We start from the raw sequence: 26,050 nt of genomic DNA, 5'->3' as shown, positions 1-26,050 counted from the left end.
CTTATTTAGTTCTATGCATCATTTTCTAAGGATTTACATTTTTTTAGATCTTAATAAATTCTTAAAATTGTACATGCTCTTTATTGTTTGCACTATCCACTTTGCAGCTGTAACACTGAAAATGTCCCCCGGTGTTGTGGGACCAATAAAGGATTATCATATCTTGTCTTCAGCTAATGAAAACAGGGAACTCCTTTAGCTGCATCATAAATGAGTTTAAGACTTTTTTCTTATCACAGAAGAAATGTAACTCCAGTAGGATTACAAGAAATATAAAAATGATCTTTCTAGCTTTCTTACTGTTGATTTAAATTATGCTCTTGTTTTTTTTTAAATTTAAATTTCCTTGCTCCTTCTGTTTTTATGTTAATTGCCTGGTATTTCATTTAATAATCTACAACGTTTGAGAAACATTTTATGATTCCCTCCAATATACACTACTATTTAAAGTTTGGACACACCTTCTCATTCAAGGTTTGTATTTATTTTAATTATTGTAAACACTGTAGATTAATACTGAAGACATCAAAACAATGTTCTAAATAAATAAATGAAAACCATTGAATGAGAAGGTGTGTCCAAACTTCTGACTGGTAGTGTATGTGCATATTTGATTTATTTTAATCAGTTCATCAGATTATTTTATTTAAAGGTTTTTAAGGATGACTCTTTTATTGTGTATTTTGTGTACATCCTCACAGAGATGTTTTGTATAATACTAAATGTTCAATAAATAAAACAGGGATGTGCTGGGGTGCACCTTACGCGTGTGCACATCAGGGTTACGAAAATTCCGAAAGTCATTGGGTAATTTACAGCTGTGTCAAAATAAAAGCATGAAATCTACCTGGAGGGTAAATAAGAAAGATTTGGGAATATGAAATATATTTAAAGAATATATTCAAAAACCACGTAATGCTTGGTATGTGTTATATGTTCGTTAAGATGAATAAGCATCAACAGACACAATCTTAAAGAGGATAGCTCTTTTATTTTGAAAGGTTGAGTGGAGGCGTGACTGTGGCAGGCAGCAGGGTGCTTTCTGAGAGGAGTATCACACTCAGCTCAGCTCTGTGCACTAAACTCTCCGTCCAGCTGAACGGATGGTGACCTTACAGAGATGGCAAATACGGGTAATCAATGTGTTTCTTTAAAGTTTACTTCAAATAGTTTGAAACGCAGACATGTGTTTGTTTGTTTGTTTGTTTGTTTGTTTGAGGTGAACTTTCTTTCTCAGTGTGTCTGGGTGTGGTAGTGGGGACACTCCTCCTCACAGGTGATCCACTCTGGAGACATGAACACTAACTATCAGTAGACTGTTAGCCGTATCAAAGTGATTGTGACTGATGTTTCACATTAATTCCTCTGTTTAGAATAAAACAGAGGAACAGAGGACCCTTGGCCCTCGTGGTTAAAGTGTGAGGTGTGGAAGTGAGACCCTCTGTAGGTGGGTGTCTCTGTGAGTGCAGGAACGTGTAAGAGATATCCAATATCTACCTGTGAAATAGTGTCGTCACAAAGCTTGGTTCAGTTGCAGGTTAAAGTGTCTCATAGGAGTGTTGGCTAAACATGTTTCTGTTATTTTTACCTGGTTGTGCTTGAAAAACCAGATAACTATGGGGCGCTGTTTGTAAAGTTGAGCACACTGAAAATAACAGCAACAATTCTCCACAGTTAGCTCCAAAACGTCATCAAAATGTAGAGTACATTTTTAAAAGTCACTTTAAAAAAAAATCACTTTTAGAGGAATATTTGTGATCTTGTTCATATTTCATTTTGATAAGAAAAATATATAAAGTTAAAATCACTGTTAAATCCAAATGCTGATTATAAATCTAAATGTTAAATACACATTTAAATGTTGAATATAAATGTAAATGTTAAATATAAATGATTAATGAAAATGTTAAATGAAAATGTTGAATGAAAATGTTGAATGAAAATGTTGAATGAAAATGTTGAATGAAAATGTTAAATATAAATATAAATGTTAAATATAAATGTTAAATATATAAATGTAAATGTTTAATCTAAATGTTAAATATAAAAATAAATGTTAAATATAAATGTTAAATATATAAATGTAAATGTTTAATCTAAATGTTAAATATAAATGTTAAATATATAAATGTAAATGTTTAATCTAAATGTTAAATATAAAAATAAATCTAAATGTTAAATACATAAATGTAAATGTTTAATCTAAATGTTAAATATAAAAATAAATGTTAAATATATAAATGTAAATGTTTAATCTAAATGTTAAATATAAAAATAAATGTTAAATATAAAAATAAATGTTAAATATAAATGTTAAATATATAAATGTAAATCTTTAATCTAAATGTTAAATAGAAAAATAAATGTTAAATATAAATGTTAAATATATAAATGTAAATGTTTAATCTAAATGTTAAATATAAAAATAAATGTTAAATATAAATGTTAAATATATAAATGTAAATGTTTAATGTAAATGTTAAATATAAAATAAATGTTAAATATAAATGTTAAATATATAAATGTAAATGTTTAATCTAAATGTTAAATATAAAAATAAATGTTAAATATAAATGTTAAATATATAAATGTAAATCTTTAATCTAAATGTTAAATATAAAAATAAATGTTAAATATAAATGTTAAATATATAAATGTAAATCTTTAATCTAAATGTTAAATATAAAAATAAATGTTAAATATAAATGTTAAATATATAAATGTAAATGTTTAATCTAAATGTTAAATATAAAAATAAATGTTAAATATATAAATGTAAATGTTTAATCTAAATGTTAAATATAAAAATAAATGTTAAATATAAATGTTAAATATATAAATGTAAATGTTTAATCTAAATGTTAAATATAAAAATAAATGTTTAATATAAATGTTAAATATATAAATGTAAATGTTTAATGTAAATGTTAAATATAAAAATAAATGTTAAATATAAATGTTAAATATATAGATGTAAATGTTTAATCTAAATATTAAATATAAAAATAAATGTTAAATATAAATGTTAACTATATAAATGTAAATGTTTCATCTGAATGTTAAATATAAATCTAAATGTTAAATCTAAATGTTAAATATATAAATGTAAATGTTTTATCTAAATGTTAAATATAAATATAAATGTTAAATATAAACCTAAATGTTTTTGTTTTGGTACTAACAGCCCCCAAAACAAATTCACTCTGCTGACTAGCCGAGAACCAAAATAAAAGCATGATAAAGTGATACAGATATCCTAACCGTGGTCTGTCAGTATGACTCCTACAGGTTATAGCTGGACTGCCCGCTGTAAAAATGTTTTAAAGGCAGTTTTGGATTATAAAGAGATTTCACAACGCTCAGAGACAGAACTGACCCAGTCTATGGGATGGACAAGAGAAGTTGCTATTGCTAAGTCTGTATCACTTTATGAAGCTTTTATTTTGGTATTTCCACCAGCCAGCAGTGTGAATTTGAATATTAGCTAAATATTTAGCAGAGCAACATTTAACATTTAGATTTAATATTTAACATTTAGAGTTGTATTTAACATTTAGATTTAACATTAAACATTTATGTTTAGATTTAACATTTAGATTTAACAGTATTATTATCTTAAATATATTTGTGGCGAGAAAAGTAAATGTGAAAAAGGTTACAAATATTGTGATATAAACGTGAGGTGATATTTTCAGAGATGTTTTGGAGCTAAATATGGAGAAATGTTGCTGGTTTATTTTTTTTGGTGTACATAATTTTACAAACGACGTCACATAGATAACCGTCTTTACTCTGCAGAATGAGATGTAGCTTTTTAGTATTCATGGTTATGCTTCAGTATTTGTTGCTTTCTATGTTAACAGTAATTGTTTGTTGACACCCTTGTCCTCTTTACTCCAGTCTCTACATTATTTCACTCAGTTTGGGCTGTAGTTTCATGTTTTTGGGGTTTCACAGTCTGCTTTGTTCATGTTAGTCCAGCTGCAGACCTTACAGCCTGCCCTGTATTATGTGTTTAACAGCTAATGATTAATGCACGTAGCATCCCACTGAGCCTTTGACCCGGGCCTCGTGTCTCTAATCGATACAACATGAACATCATTGATGATGTCACATTATATGAAATCCCTGCAGCATTGTTTTAATGATGATGTTTAATTCAATTTAATTTGAGTTCATTTGATGAGGACAATGCACTTTAATCAACATGTCAGCAGTATGCCTCAATGTAAATATGCTGGAATTAGCACAATAGCTAAATTTCATCTGTAGTCCTAAGGCAGGTACTTACATAAAACCTAAAACAACAAGATTTAAATAAATAAATAAATAACAGGATGTCACAGGACAGTTAACAGGACACTACACCAACTGACTTACAAACACATTTAACTAGGGATGCACCGATATGAAAATGTTGGCCGATACCGATATCCGATATTAATATTTCTGTTATGTCCGATAACCGATATTTACCGATATCGATATATGTTAAAAAAAATAAAGTTTCTGAGATGACAAAATTTTGTACAGACTTAAAATCATGCAAACAGAATTCTTGAATGTCTTCCTTTATTTTCAAAAGGTGTTTCACTTCTAAATAAGAAGGTTACAGGGCTACCATAAAACACAAGTAACCAACAGTGTTACTTTTTAGCAACCCTCACAACTTGTAGCAAGTGTGTAATTAAACCCCTCAACTCACAAAACTCCTGTGAGAATGTCTGGATCATAAATTACAAAAATGATCATAAATCAAAATAAAATCCTGACAAAGTTACCTTACAAACTTACCAGTATTCATGGCAACCAGGCATTTATTAAATTGCAAAACAAGTTTTAAGCTCCACTGCATTTCAACTCAAATCTGTGAAAAGGCTAAATCAAAAACATGTCCTGACTGTCAGTTCCAACTTGCACTGTAATTTTCAAGTAAATGTCCCAACACTGAAACAATGTTTCCACCAAGCAAACATAAAAAACACTATACAGGTGCAAATTAGTGCAAGTCAATTTCAAGTCCTATCTATAAAAATGCTAAATCAAAATATTAGAACTGTGACATAACTAACTCAAAAGACATGGTAGTCTGTGTACATTTACCAACTTAAAGCAGCCACAATGTACTCAAATTAATGTCCCAAACACTGAAACAGGGTTTCCACCTGACACTGTAGGTTATAGTCTAGGCCTCCTTCATCAGCAAAGGCAGGTTTTTTTTGACAAAGAGAAGCATTTCTGCTTTCTCACACTGGATCCTGTTTCTTTTTTCATCAACAATGTGTGATGCAGCAGAGAAGAGACGTTCGCTGTCCACACTTGTACATGGAGCTGAAAGGTACTTGCATGCTGCTTTGGCCAGGGCAGGAAAGCGAGACAAGTTGCTTTTCCAATACTTCAGTGGGCTCTCATTTCTGGGGATGGGGGCCTCACTCAAATAGCCATGCACCTACAGAAATGTAGACAAGTGTATTACTATGTATGTCTGATAAATTACCAGCAATCTGGACATTACAACATTTTCTTCTTAAGAGCTTTGTTGAACTTTGCTCTGAGCAGATGACCAGTGCTAAAGGTCGACCACAAGAGGGCAGAGAAGCATTACTAAATACGGTATTTCTTAACAATTAGTTTTTTTTTATTTAATTAAATTGACTAGTAACTCTATAGAATGTACAGCACATTAATAAAAAATACAAAATCATTACACAAAGGATTCTAACAGGCTTCATTATTTGAATAAGAGACAGGATCTGATAATACTATACCTGCACACTTGTGCGGCTCGTCAGGCCTGCGTGCTGTTCCATGATCAAGTTTTCCTCCAGAATTTCATCATACATGTCCAGCAGCGACTTTCCACCCTCGTCGCGTGTTCTTATCTTCTTCTCTTGAGGTTCTTCTGTGTCCGGTGTCTCCGTAGTTCTGTCGCTGTGCGTCATTTTGTCCACTTGCTTCTGGAGCATATTTACAGCCGCTTGCTTGGTGACCGTGTCAAAATAACGGTCTTTGTACCTAGGGTCAAGGATCGTTGCCAAGTAGTAAAGCGGCTCGGAGAAAGCGCTTCCAAATCGCTCGTTCACAGCTTCCAGTAGAGTGCTCTTTGCTGTGCCGACGCCACTGTCTGTGTCAGCCGTCTTGCTCAGCAAACGTTTCAGCGCCACAACAGAGGGAATCACGTCCGCAGCAGTAGCCAAGTGTGAGCTGATCTCCCTCGTTAATTGTTCAAATGGAGTGAGAAGCGTGGTCATGTTTTCAACGAGGCCCCACTGATATGCGCTGAAACAAGCAGGCAGCTCATGATCTGCTCCATACACACCAAGTGCGCGCTTCTGATCCAGTAAACTTTTCATCATATAAAAAGTACTATTCCACCTGGTTGTGACATCTTGTTGTAGCATCTTGGGTTTCATGCCTAACTCTTGCTGTATGATTCTCAGTCGAGAGGTGGCGAGTTGAGAGTGGCGAAAATGTCCGACTATTTTCCTTCCAATAGCCACACAGTCAGAGATGCTCCTCTGGCTTAACACTCCATTATGCACTGCTAGCTGCAGCGTATGAGCCATGCAGCCCAGGCTTTTAACGCCGCACTCGTCCATTGCCTTCTGCATATTCCGAGCATTGTCGCGAAGCACAACATGCACATTGTCTTTTTTAATTTTCCACTGAGCAAACATGGAGTCAAATGCGCTAGCGATGGCAGCCCCAGTATGCGATCCTGCAAACTCTTGTGCATGCAAAACAGCTCTCTTCATTTCAAAGTTTTCATCAATCCACTGAGCAGTAAGGCTCAACATACTCATCTGACTTACATCCGAACTCCATATATCCGTAGTGAAACTAATGTCAGTCACATTGTCCAACAATTTGTGGATATGCGTGGCCACGACTTCGTGCAAAGCAGGGAGGGAAACGTCGGAAAAGTAGCGCCGACTTGGAAGGCTGTAGCGGGGTTCAATATGCTCCATCAACCGCCGAAATCCTCTGTCCTCCACTATGGAAAATGGCTGGTCGTCAAGAGCAATCATTTCCATTACCTTATTCGTTATTGACCTGGCTTTTGCGCTGTCCTTGGCAAATTTCTTGGTGCTGCTGTTGTTTTTGCCTTCTGGCTAACGTTAGTAGCGTTAGCTTCCTGCCATTGTTTGTGAACTTCTGGATGGCGGTTTTTCAAGTGACATATTAAATTTGTTGTGTTGAATGACTTGACGCGGCATCCCCCTCGCATTACCTCGACTTTGCAAGTGTTGCATACTGCTTTTCGAGTATCTTCAATCAACACCGTAAAAAACGACCACACCGCTGACATTTTTTCTTCCTTTTAGTTTCACTCCCCACAATTCCGTGTTGCAGTGTCACTGTCACATGCCCAAACAGATACCACATGGCCAAATCCCCCTCCCCCTCCCGGCACACTACACAAACAGCAACTAGACGGAAATAAACATCGGTTGTTAATATCGTCCCAATTTTACTCATCAGACCGATGCCGATATGTTAAAAAATGACAAACATCGGCCGATACCGATATTAATGCCGATATATCGTGCATCCCTACATTTAACATACACAATGTACACTTAAGTGACTTTATAAAAACAGGAGCCCTGGGAACAGGTATCAGATGAGGAAACAGTGTATTCATGTGAACATGACTGGTTTGTTTTTAATGTGTAAGTCTTTTTTTTAAAGGTACAGTAGTTCTAAAGCTCTCTGATGTGAGCTGGTAGTTTGTTCCAGTGTGTGCTGATCAAGAAATGAGCTGAAGCGGATCCTCAATGAACTGCAGTTTTTAGCACTTCCGCATTAGACTCATATTTTTAGACTGGAGGATGCCGCTTGTGTGTGACCAAGTTGTAAAACAATAAGTAATGTGAGAAAATATCATTGCGTGCATATAGGCTGTTGCTGACCTTGAAGTGAGGAAAGGTCTTATATGACGGAAATTTAAGAGGTTGAACTTTGTGATGTTTGAGATTTTTTTAACGTGTTCCTTAAAGGTGAGATTGGAGTCAAAAACTACACCAAGAACCTGGAACTGTTTTTTTGTGTTAAAGCTGGGGTTGGTAGTCTCGGAAAACCAGCATGAATTTGAATGTAGCTTTTCCTCATGACTCCGTCTAACCCCTCCCCTCCTCCCTCGGAGCTCCTCCAAAACGACGCCCCCCCCCCCCGCTCACATACAGGAGCGCCGCTGACTTGCGACCATATGATGGTGACTGATTCAAAAACGGCCCTCACCAAAACATTCTCATAGTGAAAGTTAAAAACACAAACAAACATGGCTGCTGTTAGTACTCACAACTATCATGCTAGCATTAGTTAAATACATATAATACTGTAACAACTCTACTGTTTGTTAAACGTGTTCAGTGTAGATGTTCTTAATTCCTACAGTGTTGATGGTCAGTGAAGGCATCAAGAGAGGTGTAGAGTGTGTGAGTGGGAGAGAGGAGAGACAAGAGGAGAAGTTCTTCATTCACTCAAACATTGATTGTTGTTTTGTTGGTTGGCGTGATCACGGCCGACAGTGACCGGTTATTAAAACTCAACGTGTTCACGAATCCGCTCGTCATCACTACAGCGTCCGGACGGACGCTACAGTACATCTACATTTTCTGTAGGACTTACTGAACGTCATTAATTATTCTGCTTGTTGGTGAGAGCTTTTTAGACTCTGATCCGGACTACAGTCCTGAGCAAAGCACCTCATCAGGTCAGAGGGGACAGGCCCGAGGACGAGCGAGAGGGGCAGTCAGTAGAGTCAGGGGAAGTAGAGGCAGGAGACGGGGACTTGGAGGAGTGCACGCCGGGGATTGTACGCGCAGGAGGAGGGCAGAACGGCTCGACGGGATTTGATTGGTTTAAAATTTGGGGAGCCAAAAAACGGTGATTGGTTGGTGTTTTCCCAGGTTTACTCCGGCTGTAGATAGCAGCTTTTTTTCACTCTTTTTTAGGAACACATCATGTATTGATTACCATCAGGACATAAAGATCATTTTAACCAGTATGACAAAAAGTGTATCTAAATCTGATTACCAACCCCAGCTTTAATTGATTGTTAAGAACTCACTCGAACACGTTTTTTGTTTTTGATTTTCTATCACATGGAGCAAACATCATGTGGTCTCATATTTGGTTCAGCTATCAGGGAGGGGTTTTAAGTTTAAAGCATGTTTCGATGTAAATCAGCTAAAAGTGTTGCTCACAGCAGATACGCTCAGCTGGTTGCAGCTGTGCGCTGTTGATCTCTGCCGCCAGACTGATTATGACCCGGTTGTGCTCCCGGCTGACACCTGACCATTTTCACATGCTCATTTTTCTCAATAAGAACGAGTATACAGAAAACTGGACACTGTGAGTCTGAAATATGTTTCTGTTCAGTTCTGTTCATGGATTGATTACCATCAGGACATAAAGATCATTTTAACCAGTATGACAAAAAGTGGATCTAAATCTGAACACCAACCCCAGCTTTAAGATGTGAACAATAATTTTGAAGCGTGTGACTGGTATCATAGCTTCAGATCATTTGGCGGCAGCATCATGCTTTGTGTTTGCATGTGCATATACAACTATGTCATCCGCGTATAACTGCATGTTAACATTTGGACAAGCATTTGGTAAGTCATTTCTAGTTTCTGTGTCTTGGAGAATAAAGTTGCTCCTCTGTTTTTGGCTTTCCACAGGAGTGTGTTGTGCCAGCCTGGAGGACCCAAGGGCCCTGATGAAGATGGGCCTAAGCATGGTCCTCATTGGTCATGTGAACTTCCTGTTGGGAGCGCTGGTGCACGGTGTGGTGCTCAGACACATCAACCTCCACAAGCAGGCCCGAGCCATGGAGTACGCCATCTCAAATGTAGTTGCTCTTACCGCTGGGCTTGTGGTGAGTGCATTAAAGATTATATAGATTCATCCCAGCCAACAGCAGGTCCACATTCTCTACTGTAGTCCTGATTTTAGGACTGTCTCTGGGAATATAAATCAAGCTTACATCAAACAACAAAACAAGTAACAAACAAAGGGCTCTTTTACTGGCTGTGGCTCAGTGGGTAGAGTGGGTCGTCTCCATAGACTGTATAAATGATGGATATAGTCACTGTGACGTCACCCATGTGTTGCTGAAGCGCTGTTTTGAGGCCAATCGTCGGTGGCAGCCATATTGGATATGCTGAACTCAACATAACTGCTGTCGAGCGATTGTGACGTAAAGAGGTGAGCTTTGAGCCTCCTTGCCAACAGCTACAGTGTTCCCGCCTGTCAGTCAAGTCAGCTGTTCCTCTCATTGGAAGACTCATAATCTCAATATCTTTGAAATTGCTGCGTTATGAAATAAATTCATCCCTGTACAGAGTGTGCCGATCAAGAAATGATCTATCCAGACTACACTGGTCTTTTGAACCAGGCTGTAAACATGTTTATTTCTGCTGTAAAGATCAGCTTCTTTGAATTGGTGTGTATGTGGTTTCCGGTACCTCCAGAGCCAGCCTCAAGCGGATCCTCAATGAACTGCAGTTTTTAACACTTGGACTCAAATTTTTAGGCTGGAGGATGCCGCTTGGATCGTCTCTCAATCTGATGGTTTGCGGTTTGTTCCCAAGACACTGAACCCCAAACTGCTCCCTCTGTAGTTCAGCGGTGTGTGAATGTGTATGAATTAGTTAGAGGCTTATATTTTCGAGCTCTTCCCCAGTCTGGTCAGAACTGAAGAAGCCTTTCGGAGGAGAGGTGAAACGTCTTCAAGAATTTCTACCAGTCCGGTTGCCTAACGGATCAAGCTTTGGATCACCATGACTTGGATGACTGAGAAGCTTCACAGATGTGTGTGAATGAGATTAACACTGATGGTCCCTTACTATAGAACCCTCTACCATCAGTGAGTGAATGTGGTGTGAATGGGTGAATGTGACGAGTAGAGTCAAAGAGCTTTGAGTGCTCAGAAAGAAAAGAGATATAGAAGTCCATTTACCATTATCAAGTTATCAATCAATTAACAGATTGTCCTTCAAGGCTGTCGTTACAGTACGAACAACAGGCTGAAAATGTCACTATCTTTAAAGCTAGGGTTGGTAGTCACGGAAAACTAGCATGAATTTGAATGTAGCATTTCCTCAGGACTCCGTCTCACCCCTCCCCCCCTCCCCTCGGAGCTCCTCCAAAACGACGCCCCCACTCACATGTACGAGCGCCACTGATTCTCGACCATATGATGGTGACTGATTCCAAACCGGTCCTCAGCACATGGTTTGTGTTTTGCACTACGTCAACTCATGTCTCACTCAGCGGTAAGAAAACACCGACACATTCTCATAGTGAAAGTTAAAAACACAAACAAACATGAAATGTACGCTCTGCAGGAGGCGGGCAGAACAGCAGGACAGGATTTGATTGGTTCATCATTTGGCTCCTGATGGCAGGGATTGGTTGGTGTTTTCCCAGGTTTACTCCGGCTGTAGATAGCAGCTTTTTATACCTCTTTTTTAAGAACACATTATGTATTGATTACCATCAGGACATAAAGATCATTTTAACCAGTAGAACAAAAAGTGGATCTAAATCTGACTACCAACCCTAGCTTTAATTACATCTCATGTTATATCCTCCCCTCTGTGGGCTGACGGGTAGAGTTAAGAACTATGAAAGTATTACTTTGAGGACTCTAAAGTTTTTCTTTTTCACCTCTTCCCTGTCCGTTTTGACAAATCGTATTAATTCCACAGTGCTGCCGAGTTAAAGGGCCATTCTGTGGTGACTTCTCTGAAGGCTTTGCACAAACATCTTTCAAAGCAGACGGCATACTTAAAGACATGTTTGAAATATTTGTAGTGACGGCATAGCTGATAGCTGTGTTGCTGAGAGAAATTAACTTTTGACCTTCCTCTGCATCATTCCTTCGTCTGCTTTGTTGTTGTGTGAAACTTGACCCAGTTTTTAATGAAGTCCCAACTGGATGCACTTTCAAGAGTTTAGGTGCATACAAAAAGAAGTGATGATGATAAAGATGACGATGATGGGGGGATTTTTCATACTCTGGTTATTGACGAAGTTACTGTTGTATAATCATTTAAACAGGAGTGTTCTTTAAACCTCATCTGTGTTCTCTCCACTCAGGGAATCATTGTCGGCATTCTGGCTATCGTCCTGTCTAAAAACAAGAGAAACAGAGGCCTGGTTGGTATTCTTTATTTTCTCCTAATACTGTATTTCTTTTATATTCTTGAAAAACATTGACAACATAAACTAATGATCCTTTCTGCTTTGCCATATCACTACTGAAAATGTACCTGCACTCAGCAGGTACATTTTTAGTAGTGATAGCAGACTCTCCTTTCTGTCTTCACTTCATTATCAGTGTTTTTTGTTCCCTCACAGGAGAACTTTAAAAACTGTCCCTCTAAGCTCTACAGTATTTCCCCAGGTGTCTTGATGCAGTCCTGCAGAGCTCTTATAGTCTCTCCTTTGTTACTTTCCCTTCGGTCACACAGCACGAGTCCTCTCTCTGTTTACTCAGTCAGCTGTCAGGCTGCTCAGACGGGACTGACGAGACCGTGAGTGCATGTTATGAGTAAGCCCTAAAGCCACAGGGCCAAACCACTCCCATTCTCCTTTGTCAGTGAGAGCGGCCGGGACGAGCAGCAGTCTCTTTTTCTTTCTCTTTACCTTTTCAGTCTTCCAGGTGTTTTGATGAGACATTTTTTAAGTCTTTTATCAAATATATATATTCAACACTGACTTCTTAACTACTCAACAAATTGCATGAAGAGAGTTTCTCTATCAGTCTAACCCTTTGTGATCTCACTTACTGATATGTTTACTTTACATGTCTGAAAGCTCTAGTGTCTGCTTCAGGCTGCAGCTCCTCAGTTTAAATATGCCTGGCTTTATTCTGACACTTTTTTTCAACATATGGCATTTAAATATCAAAACGTACATGAGTTTGTCCGTTCTATAACTTCAAGACATCTCTGTCATATTAGGTGTTTCGACCGGTGGACCCAGGGTCTAAATTTAGTTCAGGGGTAGATAATCCCCTGCTGAACGTGTCTGATTGGTAGATTAACCTCAGTGTTTTTATTCCTCCCGCCATCCACAATAACATCACACACATCTGTGATTCACTTGATTTCTCTTTCTTTCATTAGTTTTTATTTGTTCTATCTTTTTTGTATGTGTGTGTACTTTTCAAAAGAAGAAGCTGTGATTCTCTTGATTTAGCAGCTTGTAACAGAAGTCTTCTCTCAGCCCACCGTGAATGCGTCTCTCTTCCCGGTGTTCCGGTTTTAAAAGTGACCCTGTAAACTGGAGACCTTCAGCTGAACGTGTCAGTGTTTGTGGAGTTTACACAGCTGTTGAAACACAGAGGGAGTTCCTGGGAATGCAAACTAGTTTAGTTTTTATTAAGATTTCAAAATATCCTCATCAGATATTTAATGATGGTCTAAAGACGTTTATGAGGGATGCATCCGGCTGAGAGTCTCCAGTTAACAGGGTCGCTGTTAAACCAAAACACCGGTCGATCTCTTCCACGGCTTTTTGAGTTCAAAAGGATTTTAAAGGCGTGTTGAAACGTCTTTGCTACTCGCGCTTATCTCCTCTCACGTGTTGATTCAGTCAATCCATCTGTGATGAAATATAGCACCATCTAAAACAGCACCAGCTGAGTCTTCATGCTAACAGGCTAACTGTTGGGTTGCTCATAATGATACCTGCCTGTCCGTCTGCTTCTATGGTGTCATCTGTGATGAATGGCATTCGTCTTTGTTTTACTGCCCTCTACTGGTCTGGTGGTGTAGTGCATTTACTTTTTTTTCTCCATACGTCACTGGCCTGATTTACACAATCTACCCGGGACTTCAGCCCACGGTCAAAACACAGACAACAATGGGGGACCAGGAACCTTTTAGTTCAGGGGAAAGTAGTTCTGGGGGCTAAAAGACACCCTGGATTAGTTGAAAAATCAGCAAGAGTAAGTTTAACAGTGAATATATTCATCCCTGCTTCATGACAGAAGATTGCGACACATTGTTGGCCTTCCTAATCAATGTAACTATCTTTGTGTGACCATCTTTCTTCACTGAATCACACACTGAATCAAAACACAGCTCACACCCTGTGCAAGCTTTAACTTTGTTGTTTAAGTGTCAGTTACTTCTTCAAAACATCTTCGTAGGCAAACAGGAGGAGGAAGCGTGTTTGTTGGAGGCCATCTTAAGTGGTGAGTCGATGCACATGCTCTCACTAGCATGAGAGGCCATGTGGGATCGTGTATAAACTAAACTACAGTGTGTGATCTTAAGGTGAAGGAACTTGTCAGCGAGTCTAACGTTGTGGCTGAGTGATGTGTGATTAATGGTTTTCAGACTACAACAGCTCTGAGGCATAGAGACATAACATCACACTGTGAGTACAGAGAGCTGCAAAGGATCAACATGGACTCACTGAGGGATTATTTCACTATCCATTCATTTCAAAACTATTATCAATCAATCAATCAATCAATCAATCTTTATTTGTATAGCGCCAAATCACAACAAACGTTATCTCAGGACGCTTTTACAAACATAGGAGGTCTAGACCACACTATGTCAAATTATGAACAGAGACCCAACACCAAGACAGGGTAAGACTCAGTCTGACCCCACCTTAATCCATCATGAGCATTGCACATCGCAGTATTTAGCTAGTTACAGTGGTGAGGAAAAACTTCCTTTAACAGGCAGAAACCTCGAGCAGAACCAGACTCATGTTAGACAGCCATCATGCCTCGACTGAGTTGGGTCTGGAAAGACAGATAGAGGGGAGTAAGAGAGAGAAGTGATAGTGATGAGACGAGTCGTAGAAGCTGTTGCCGCTGGAGTCCAGCACATCCGTATCAGCTGGAGTCCAGATCGTCCGCAGCAGGAGGACGTCTACGGCAGCTCAGAGGAATCTACGAGACAAGGGAGCTCAGGGACTCCAGAAAGGTCTATGGTTAGTAACTTTAATGGGACAGGCAGAGTTAAAGTAAGTGATGAAGGGGTTGGGGGGAAGAAGGTGAGCTAGGATCCCAGTGTGTCATTGTGCCAGTTCCCCGGCAGTCTAAGCCTATAGCAGCATGACAAAAGCTGGTCCAAGCCTGATCCAGCTCTAACTATAAGCTTTATCAAAAAGGAAAGTTTGAAGCCTACTCTTAAAAGTGGAGAGGGTGTCTGCCTCCCGGACCCTGACTGGTAGATGATTCCAAAGGAGGGGGGCCTGATAACTGAAGGTTCTACCTCCCACACTACTTTTAGAGATTTTAGGTACAACTAGCAAGCCTGCATGTTGGGAGCGTAGAGTTCTAGAGGGGTAATAGGGCACTATGAGGTCTTTAAGATACGAGAGTGCCTGATTTTTAAGGGTTTTGTAGGTTAAAAGAAGGATTTTAAATTATATTCTACATTTTATTGGGAGCCAGTGTAGAGAAGCTAACACTGGAGAAATGTGCTCCCTCTTCCTAGTTTTAGTCAATACTCGAGCTGCAGCGTTTTGAACTAGCTGAAGAGTCTTTAGAGACTTATTGGGACAGCCTGATAAGAGGGAGTTACAGTAATCTAACCTGGAGGTAACAAATGCATGGACTAGCTTTTCTGCGTCGCTCTGAGATAGGAAGTATCTCTTTATTTGTATAGCACCAAATCCCAACAAACGTTATCTCAAGACTCCTTTACAAACAGAGCAGGTCTAGACCACTCTATGTCAAATTATGAACAGAGACCCAACACCAAGACAGGATAAGACTCAGTCTGACCCCACCTTAATCCATCATGAGCATTGCACCTCGCAGTATTTAGCTAGTTACAGTGGAGAGGAAAACAGGCAGAAACCTCGAGCAGAACCAGACTCATGTTAGACAGCCGTCATGCCTTGACCGAGTTGGGTCTGGAAAGAGGGATAGAGGAGAATAAGAGAGTGAGGGAGCGGTGATAGTGATGAGACGAGTAGTGGTAGCTGTTGCCGCTGGAGTCCAGCACGTCCGTATCAGCTGGAGTCTGGAACGTCCACAGCAGGAGGACGTCTACGGCAGCTCAGAGGAACCTACGAGACAAGGGAGCTCAGGGACTCCAGAAAGGTCTATGGTTAGTAACTTTAATGGGACAGGGAGAGTTAAAGTAAGTCATGAGAGAGGATCACAGTGTCTCAGTGTGTCAGTCTAAGCCTATAGCAGCATAACTAAGAACTGGTCCAAGCCTGATCCAGCTCTAAGAGGGTGTCTGCCTCCTGGACCCTGACTGGTAGATGATTCCAAAGGAGAGGGGCCTGATAACTGAAGGTTCTACCTCCCATACTACTTTCAGAGACTTTAGGTATTATATGATTCATTTACTCATTCATCTCTTACATGCTAAATATGGCATCTTTAAAAGTCTCCATTTGTCTGATCAGATCAATTACCCTTATTGGTTGAGTTATTGGTAGTTCTATAAGTAGAATGATTAGATGTTGATATGAAAAGGTTGTATTATATGTTCAGCCTCATCCTCAGACCTGACTGTAACCTATGGATGTGTCCACAGTGCTGTGAGCTCAGGGTCAACATTAGAAAGCTTCCACCACAGCCCTGGTACACACTATGGGACTCCTTCCCTGAATATTACTACTAATAATAATTTAACTCATTCTCATGTTTAAACTTGTGTACTGCCTCTTAAAGCATGACTGTAATGGAGCCCAGAAGAGATGCTGACTGACAGAGTTCCTCAGATTTTGACAGGACAGCAGTGAAACATGGAGTGACCGTCCTCTTCTAAAGGAGGACATTTTCATGCCTTGTTTGTCTGATATGTCTTCATTCACTCACGCCTTTGTTCGTTTTAATCTGTTGTAATTGCTTTGTTTCTATTAATAAAACACACCTCCTGCTGGGTGTTATCTACGCTCTGATGCTCCAGTTTCTAATCTGGGAGCAGTGAAGCTTCTTCCTGTTCGTCCTCTCTTCTCTGATCCCTGATTGTTTTTGTATTGTCTTCTGCTCTGTCTACAGACATGGTCCCTGTTCACAGTCAGCCTGGCTGCAGCTCTCATGGCGGCAGCAGCAGCCATTGGACTCTTTGTGTCTGTGGTGAGGGCCATCATTCACGGTGGGCGGAGCCTCCTGACTCACTGCCGCTTCCCTGATGCCATTGGCTACTCCAGTATCACCAACGAGTGTCCTTTTGACCCCACACGCATCTATGTGAGTGTACTGAGGATACTAAGATGAAGGCATAGACTCTGATGTTGCTCTGCTGCAGCTGGCTCTGTGCACAGCAGACCATTGTCAGGGGGGCAGAGTGGTGCGTCTGCACATTATGCTCACTGCTTGCCTTTTGTGTGAGAGCAAGTCTGCACCAAGGTTAGTATAGTTTTGCATTTTTCATTAGTTAGGGCCCGAGCACTGACAAGGTCGGCGAAGGCCCTCTTCTAACCCTAAGGATCTTTCTTTCTTTCTACCTAGTAAAGTAAATTGCCTCTTTGAGCTTCAACATGCCCCAAAACTAAACAACATTGACTCACTCATCATGCCTGGTGACATGTTGATGTTTGTTTGGTCCCGTGCAAAAAGTCCCAAAAATGGCTCAATGGTGCCCCCTTCTTTCCAACTGGACACCAACTTACATGCATGACATTTTTTCACATATCTGTCAGTCCAAGACCTACAAAAAAGATACCTAATGTCACGGTGAAATCCCAACAAGAAGTCGGCCATCTTTTTTCCTTTTTTTTTTTTTTTCCGCCTGACTCACAAGGGTACGTATTTAAGAGATCTTGCCCTAGGCCCTTTCTCTGATCAAGTCCGAACCATGCACATTTTGAAGTAAACACATTGATGATTCAAAGTTATTGGAAAATGTCACAAAATCTAAAAATTGTGGGCGTGGCAGACATTCAGGCGATGCATTAAACCAAGCTGCAACCTCCGGTCTAAAAATATTCTCCAATGCGGAAGTGTTAAAAGCTGCAGTTCATCGAGGATCAGCTTGAGTCTGGCTCTGGAAGTACAGGAAGTCACATACACATGAATGGGAAAAAGCTGATCTTTGCAGCATTAATAAACATGTTTACAGCCTGGTACAGAAGATGAGTGTAGTCTGGATAGCTCATTTCTCAATGTCCTCTCACTGTGAGGGGGGTGAATTTTTTTTCTAACGCAGCAATTTCAAAGATATTGAGATTCCAAGTCTTCCAATGAGAGGCACAGCTGCCTGTGGGAACACTGCAGCTGTTGGCTAGGAGGCTCAAACTCCGCCTCTTTACGTCACACTGGCTCCAAAGAAGCAATATGGCTGCCGCCGCCGATTGGTCTCAAAACAGCTCTTCAGAAACAGATGGGTGACGTCACGGATACTACTTCCATATTTTATACAGTCTATGCATCAAACGCACATGTCTTGCCATAAACAGGAAATTGATTTTTGCAGGCTTTAAAATGCACGAAATCTCACGAAATCGGCCACACGCATCGACCACGCATTCAATTTAAACATTTTGGGGCTCTCATCCAAAAAATTCAAAAATCTGCTCCAAAGGGCGCCCTAAAGGGTTAAAAAAAAATGGTCAAATACCCCTCCCCATAGATGTTTTCTTGAGCTACATGCACATTCAGGGCATCAAGATGCACCAAAAAGCCTCTTACACCCATATCCAACACTCAACAGGAAGAGCGCCATCTAGCTTTGAACATGAGAAATGGCGCCTAAATAAGGGTACGTATTTAAGACATCTTGCCCTAGGCCTTTTCTCCGATCAAGTCCAAACCACACACATTCTATAGTAGACGCATAGAAGATCCATAATTGTTAGAGGCATTCAGTTCAGACTAAAATTGTGGGCGTGGCAGACATTCAGGCGATGCATCAAACATGCATGTCTCACCATAAACAGGAAATGGATTTTTTGGGGCTTTAAAATGCCTATAATCTCACCAAATCATCAGGCTGTGGCTCATATGAGGCGTGGCTCATATGAGGCGGTGGCTCACTTGAGGCGGTGGCTCACATGAGGCGGTGGCTCATATGAGGCGGTGGCACACATGAGGCGGTGGCTCACATGAGGCGGTGGCTCACATGAGGCGGTGGCTCACATGAGGCGGTGGCTCACATGAGATGGTGGCTCACATGAGGTGGTGGTTGCAGGTGTGTGAGGGCCCATTCATCACCGCTTGCGGCTTTAATTTGAGTTTATTTTATAAACTCACAATACAGTTACAGTTAGTTATTGTTTTTTGCAAAGCATTGTTTTTATTTTAATTTCAGTTAACAAAAATGTTTTTTCAACTCTGGTTTTTGTTATTTCATTAGTTTTCGTTAACGATAATAACCTTGGTCTGGACCCAAGGTGTGGAACAATGTGAAGCTTGGTGTCTGCTGTTCTGTCATTCTGTCTCACTCTGCTGCCGGTGGGTTGGTGGCAGAAGTGCTGACCCGACCCTGTCGGTCTACTTCAGGCTCTTTCCTGTTCTAGTGTGTTACAGATGGACTGTCAGACCGGCTCAGGCTCACAGCTGCAGCCACACATCAGCAAGACTTTGGCGTTTTAGCAAAGCCAGTTGTCTGCAGTTTGACAGTAAAGGGACCTTTTTCTCCAGCTGGATTTAAACATAATGCACAAGGTTAATAGCAGAACAGCTGCAGACACGCACTGAGTGAATTTTTGAGTTATAGATCTGTGCTGGACGCACTAAGGCACACTCATCAGGGAACAGGAGATATACTGCTGCATTTAACAGCCTGTCTATGAAACACACAGATAATAAGGTGGTACACAGAATCACACACTTTTCAGTGTTGCTAATAAAGGGTGCACTCCTTTCACCGTATGCTAGCTTCCCATGTTTGTGTGTTACTGTGTGTGTGTTACATCAGTGATTAATCCTGAGCACCAAAGTAAAAGGTTAACAATATAATTACTATTCAATACAATGTTGTTCCTGATCTCACAACTCTGGTAATCTCTCCTTTCAAACATAATTACTCACTAGAAGAAACGGTGGATCATCAGAGGACACGGTTAGCCAAACTGACCTGCCAGAAACACTGAGGGTCAAATATCTGACCAAACCGTCCAGTGCTCTGAGGAACTATACTTTATTATTGTTGATGTGTTAAAATGAGATCAATCAATCTTTATTTGTATAGCGCCAAATCCCAACAAACGTTATCTCAAGACTCTTTTACAAACAGAGCAGGTCTAGACCACTCTATGTCAAATTATGAACAGAGACCCAACACCAAGACAGGATAAGACTCAGTCTGACCCCACCTTAATCCACCATGAGCATTGCACCTCACAGTATTTAGCTAGTTACAGCGGAGAGGACAAACTTCCTTTAACAGGCAGAAACCTCGAGCAGAACCAGACTCATGTTAGACAGCCATCATGCCTCAACCGAGTTGGGTCTGGCAAGGGGGATAGAGGGGAGTAAGAGAGAGATGTGATAGTGATGAGTAGTATTAGCTGTTGCCGCTGGAGTCCAGCACGTCCGTATCAGCTGGAGTCTGGAACGTCCGCAGCAGGAGGACGTCTACAGCAGCTCAGAGGAACCTACGAGACAAGGGAGCTCAGGGACTCCAGAAAGGTCTATGGTTAGTAACTTTAATGGGACAGGAAGAGTTAAAGTAAGTGATGAGGTGCCAGTTCCCCTGACAGTCTAAGCCTATAGCAGCATAACTAAGAGCTGGTCCAAGCCTGATCCAGCTCTAACTATAAGCTTTATCAAAAAGGAAAGTTTGAAGCCTACTCTTAAAAGTAGAGAGGGTGTCTGCCTCCCGGACCCTGACTGGTAGATGATTCCAAAGGAGAGGGGCCTGATAGATTTGACCTTGGTATGAAGTGTAAATATAAAAGGCTTTCAATCTTTACAAACAGCAGCAGATTGGTGACAGCTCTGTGTGATTCTGGATGTTCCTGGATTTGAAGGATTTTGGAGGCATTTCAAGGAGTTATATTTGAGAAAAAGATGGCGCTCAGTGAGTGTTTTAGTCTGCAGAATGTCTGTTAAATCCACACACACCTGTAACATCCAACAACAAGGACCTTTGATTCCTCCTTGATACGGTGCTCCCATGCTTAGATCTCGTTCTCCAGTCATTTAAGGTTAATCCTAAATAAAACACTAAACTTAAATATCCACGTCATAGCACACAGATGGATTCTCTTATCAGGAACTTAGGATACAGTTACATAACTTTGTTCTAGTCCTCTGAGACTGCAAACCATGCTGTTCACTGAGAGGCACCTATTAGCGAGGGACCTCCAACATGGCAGCTGCAGGCTGCATGACGCTGCTGCTCCAAAGACTTGGAGTTATAGTTCTGAGATTCATAGTTGCCAAGAGGTAATCAGGATATCCGTGCAAGTTTTCTGATTGTTTGCTTCTCACAGATTTCATCATGAATCCTTAAGACAGCTGAGCTCCACCGTGTCATTCTCTTTGTAGTGCGCCTGACAAATGGCAGCTCTATTCTTTGAATTCCCCCTGTGCTCACTTCCTTTGATACAGTCTGCCCTGCATGTTTTATTCACAACACTGACTCTACTGTGCTGACTGAAATTCCCAAACCCACTGCTGTGTTGTTGCAAAGCTCCACAGTCATTGGAGGAAAACAAGGTTCTGTATCACATCATTACCCAAACTGTAGCCTGGTTATGTAAAGCTGCTGTTGCCTCAAACTGTGTTGTTATTGTCCAGCTGGTGGAAGCTGCTAACTCCACTCCTCCGTCCCTCCCCAGAGTACCACTCTGATCCTGTGGGTGCCTCTGATCGTCACTTGTGTCATCCAGATGGTGTTTTCCGCCCGGTGCTTTGCTGTCTGCGCTTCATTCCTGGGCCTGCCTCGATGCAAGAGGAGAAATAAAAGAGACTACAGCAGAGCGGTGAGATTGACCTTCACTGAGCTGCTCATTTGAATGATGAATAAGGATGTAAGGATACACTCAACCCAGGATTTGAATCCTGATTTTTGTTTCATGATACGATTCACTCACGATTCTCTAACGATTTTCAAGAAAACTGGATTGAACTCAAAATTTAAATAACTTTTATTTTATGTCCTCAGAGTCCTCAGATATGGACAGTTGGGATGTATATTTGTCTCTTATATTTCTTTGTAAACAAAGTCATCCTTTTTCATTTTTAAGGTGTGTTGTAACTCAAATTAAACCACTGCACACTTTTTTTCAGCACCTTCAAAAAAAACTAAAATCACCGTACAAAAATACCTTGTTGGAAAATTTCAGAATAATTGTAAAGAAATGTAAAGTGAACGATTCCCAAATGAATAATAATAATAATAATAATAATAATAATACATTTTATTTATAAAAGCGCTTTAAAAGGTTCTCCAAGCGCTTTACAGGAAAATAAAATTATACAATAGGAAAGCAAAGGGAAAACAGTGCAAAAAAGCAAAGAAAAGCAAGGCAGCAAAATAAAACAAAACAAGAAAAAAATCAACGAATTCTAGTTTAAAAGCCTTTCTAAATAGGTGTGTTTTGAGTCCGGATTTGAATTTGGTGAGTGAGGGAGAGAATCTGAGGTGTTGGGGGAGAGAGTTCCAGAGGGTGGGGGCAGCGACAGAGAAGGCCCTGTCCCCCCAGGTTCGGTGCTTGGGTTTGGTGAGAGGGGTGAGGAGGTTGGCGTTGGTGGAGCGGAGGTTGCGGGAGGGATTATATGGCTGCAGAAGGTCGGTGAGGTAGGAGGGAGCTAGGTTATGGAGGGCTTTATAGGTGATGAGGAGGATCTTGCATTCGGGAGGTAATGGGAAGCCAATGGAGGTTCTGGAGGACTGGGGTGATGTGGTCTCTGGAGCGGGTATGAGTGAGGAGGCGTGCAGCTGAGTTTTGTATGCATTGTAATTTGTTGAGGAGGGTGTTGGGTGTACCATAGAGGATGCTATTGCAGTAATCGAGTCTTGAGGTGATGAAGGCGTGGATGAGAGTTTCAGCTGCTGTGAAGGAAAGGGAGGGGCGGAGACGGGCGATGTTTTTGAGTTGGAAGAAAGCAGTTTTTGAAATATTGTTAATGTGTTGTTGAAAGTTAAGTGACTGATCAAAAATGATACCAAGGTTACGGATGTGGGTGGATGCTGAAACAGTGGATTTATCAATAGTGAGTGAGAAGTCTGGGCAGGTGGAAGTGAAGGATTTTGGGCCTATGATGAGAATTTTCGGATTTCATTTCGGAATGAAAGTATGAAATATTCAAACAAATAAGGTAACTCTCTTTAAATAAACTAAAGTGTAGCTTCTGCTCCTGGCTGTGAATTGACATGTTGTTCTTCAGGAATATCAGGGAAAGACAAAATGCTGCCGTACCTCAGACTGTAAACACAAAGGTGCATCCTGACCTGCTCGGTCTTCACCTGCTGCCTCCATGTCTGTTACACTCCACTCAGCGAGTGACGAGAGAGCAGCGCAAGAGACTTGGGCTGTTTCCGAAACGGCCTGCTACATACTACTTACTAATGTAGTAGGCAGTAGGTATTGCCTACTACATACTGCGTTTGAATTTAGTCTGTAGTATGACTGTTCTGTTCGATCTGTCATGCAGCATGCTGAGCCAGACGTCGCTGGATTTCCGGTTTCGGAAAGCGGGAGTAAACAACGGCGAAGCCGATAAATAAAAAGCTTATTTAGCATCCATTTATGATTTAAAAAGTTAGGAAGTAGTTTATATGTAATTTGATAACTTTCACAGCACCCAAAAAGCGGATTTCCTCCCGTCAAAAAATGAGGAAAAAGAAAAAGCAGAACAAGCGCTGTGCATTATGGGAAACAGTACGTGAGGCAGACTGGTCCGATGCACACTGAGATATTTTCCTGAATCAGTAGACATCCGGGGAGTTTTGGCATACTGCAGATTTTGCTCTTGTTCACATACTACTTACTACATACTGAATTTTGGACATATCAGTACGTACTGCTAGTATAGTAGGCGATTTCGGAAACAGCCTTGTTCATGATGTGGAACAAGAGGAGTGAAATGCAGATAGCGCCCTCTACTGTTTAAAAATAATATCACAATACAAATGTTGAATTGATTTGAATCCACCCTTCTTTGTACTGATTTTCTTACCGTCTTGTGATATATCCTTACATCCCTAACGATGAATAATGTAATTCTAATGAAGCAATATTTAAAAGCTGGATAAACAATAATCATTGGATGTTTGTCTGTTTTTGTAGGTCAATGTAGTGAGGCCGATGGAAGAAGCTCCTCTCTCTCACTACACTGAGCCTCCAAGAAGCTATGATCAGCCTCTAATACGCTATAGTGAATCTCCAAGGCGGAGTACTGAACCTCCAAGAAGCTACGATGAACCTCTAACATGCTATACTGAACCTCTGACCCGCTATACTGAACCTCCAAGAAGCTACGATAAACCTCAGAGCAGCTACAATGAACCTCTAACACGCTATACTGAACCTCCGAGGCGGACTTCTGCACCTCCAAGACAGAAGCACAGACCCCCTCAGCATCGCCCTCCTCAGCATCGCCCCCCTCAGCGTCAGAGTCTTCCCCCCTCAGAAAGGAGGCCTCCTCGCCAGTTGCACACCCCACCTGAGCAGCACCAGCTCCTGGAGAGGGGCACTCTGGAAAGGTCCAGCTTCTGGATTTAGCCGTGATATTTTGGACCCTCTTTCAGACCAAACGCTCCTGTGGTTCTGGCTGCAGCTGCTGGATTCAAACACCATGTCTCAGCCCTTATTGAAGTGAACTCAAAGCTGGAGGTGTTTTACTGAGCGGTGCAGTGAACCTGGGGGACCGTCTGAATGTCTTTTTAGAGGTGCAGTGTGTTTGCACAGTGTACAGGATCCCTGTTATGTGAGTGTGTGTTGTGTTTTTGCTTGTGTGAGGATCAAGTTCTTCTCATCATTCACTCAACCTCCAGAGTGAGGACATGATGCCAATCCTTGTTCTTCCAGGATTTTAGTCATAGTTAGAGTAAATGTTGGACAGTTTGGGGGATTAGTTTACTTCTTTGCCAACATGGTGACAGGAGGATGTGTCCCTCTCTGAAGTCTGTGTGTCAGACAGAGCTGGAGTGTCCCTCTTATCTTACTGCAGTTTCCTTTTTAACAGAACAAGGTGCTTCTAAATGTGATTAATGATGCCCCGTTATGCAGGGATTTCATGCTGGACGTCTCCTAGAAGAGTTACAGAAAGTCCTCTCTCATGAAACCATGACTCATCATTTTCACAATTCAGGTAATGCATGTTTTTCCCTTCTTCGAGGAGTAGATTAAAACAGGCTAGGCTAGCAGATCCTCCTGTCCTCTGTCCATCCTGAGCCCCGGTTTAAGCTCATGTTTAAACCAGAGACCAGAGTGGCCTGGATAGCCTTGTTAAACTCCTGGCAGATCCCCATATTGTTGAACCTGTACTTTAATTTTTAGTTTTAAAGATATAATGTAGACAAAAACAAATCAGTAAAGATCCTCCGATAAGTAAAGCAGCACAGTTTACAGAATAAATGAAGGTGTGACTTTATTCCTGTTTTTGTAGAGGCTTGATCCTCTGGCTTGTGGAGCCTGTCTGACTTCAACAAGCGAGTGTGTTCACATTCTTTGTTGGCCAGGCAAAGAGAGGATGAGGAACTCGTCCTGCGGGCTTTTGTATTTATTTTAAATAAAGATTTCAGTCATTATTCTGCTTTTACAGGGTTTTTATCTGAGCTTGGTGACTAACATGAGTTGGTGTCAGCAGTGATCTGACAGGTCTGAGTGGTTACACGCAGACACACATGTTGTCATCCCAAAACATAGCACCAACACATTCACCCATGTCAAACTGTCAGTGAGGACCTTGACAGGCGGCAACTCTAACACGGGACTTCCACCAGATCCGTGTCTGGATAGGAAACCTATCAGATCTGTCACAGCACCAGATCTGATAGGTTTCTATTCTAGTCAATGTGTTAACTTCCACTGGATCTGCTCCTTTGCGTTCAGGCTGCGTCCTCCGGATCAGATACACAAGACTTCTATTTTTGCTGAATTCCCGGAGCACGACGCATCAATCTCAACAGAGCAGATGGAGCGGGACAGGAAG

The 26,050-nt window shown here is 40.8% G+C and overlaps 1 protein-coding gene and 1 long non-coding RNA gene across 3 annotated transcripts; one reads left to right on the top strand and one right to left on the bottom strand.

Moving 5' to 3' along the window:
* Positions 1–1,012: 1,012 nt before the first annotated feature.
* Positions 1,013–25,646, top strand: LOC117827905 (transmembrane protein 54-like). 2 transcript variants are annotated; one of them, XM_034704752.1, is made up of 6 exons: positions 1,013–1,133; positions 9,690–9,886; positions 12,112–12,171; positions 17,003–17,194; positions 21,730–21,873; positions 24,184–25,646. In XM_034704752.1, the coding sequence occupies exons 1-6, from the start codon at positions 1,121–1,123 to the stop codon at positions 24,616–24,618; spliced, it is 1,041 nt and encodes a 346-aa protein (XP_034560643.1). In that variant the 5' UTR covers positions 1,013–1,120; the 3' UTR covers positions 24,619–25,646. The 2 variants fall into 2 exon arrangements, with proteins under 2 accessions (XP_034560643.1, XP_034560644.1); XM_034704753.1 differs by lacking the exon at positions 21,730–21,873.
* LOC117827906 lies at positions 4,536–5,864 on the bottom strand. Its single transcript, XR_004634299.1, has 2 exons — positions 5,769–5,864; positions 4,536–5,449 (listed from the first exon to the last, which is right to left on the bottom strand). It is a non-coding gene; the product is annotated as an uncharacterized LOC117827906 (long non-coding RNA).
* Positions 25,647–26,050: the final 404 nt, after the last annotated feature.

Source organism: Notolabrus celidotus, chromosome 16 (assembly GCF_009762535.1).
Source record: "Notolabrus celidotus isolate fNotCel1 chromosome 16, fNotCel1.pri, whole genome shotgun sequence".
Classification (NCBI taxonomy): Eukaryota; Metazoa; Chordata; class Actinopteri; order Labriformes; family Labridae; genus Notolabrus; species Notolabrus celidotus.
The sequence above is the reverse complement of the archived record's forward strand: the minus strand, read 5'-3'. Positions and strand labels throughout refer to the sequence as shown.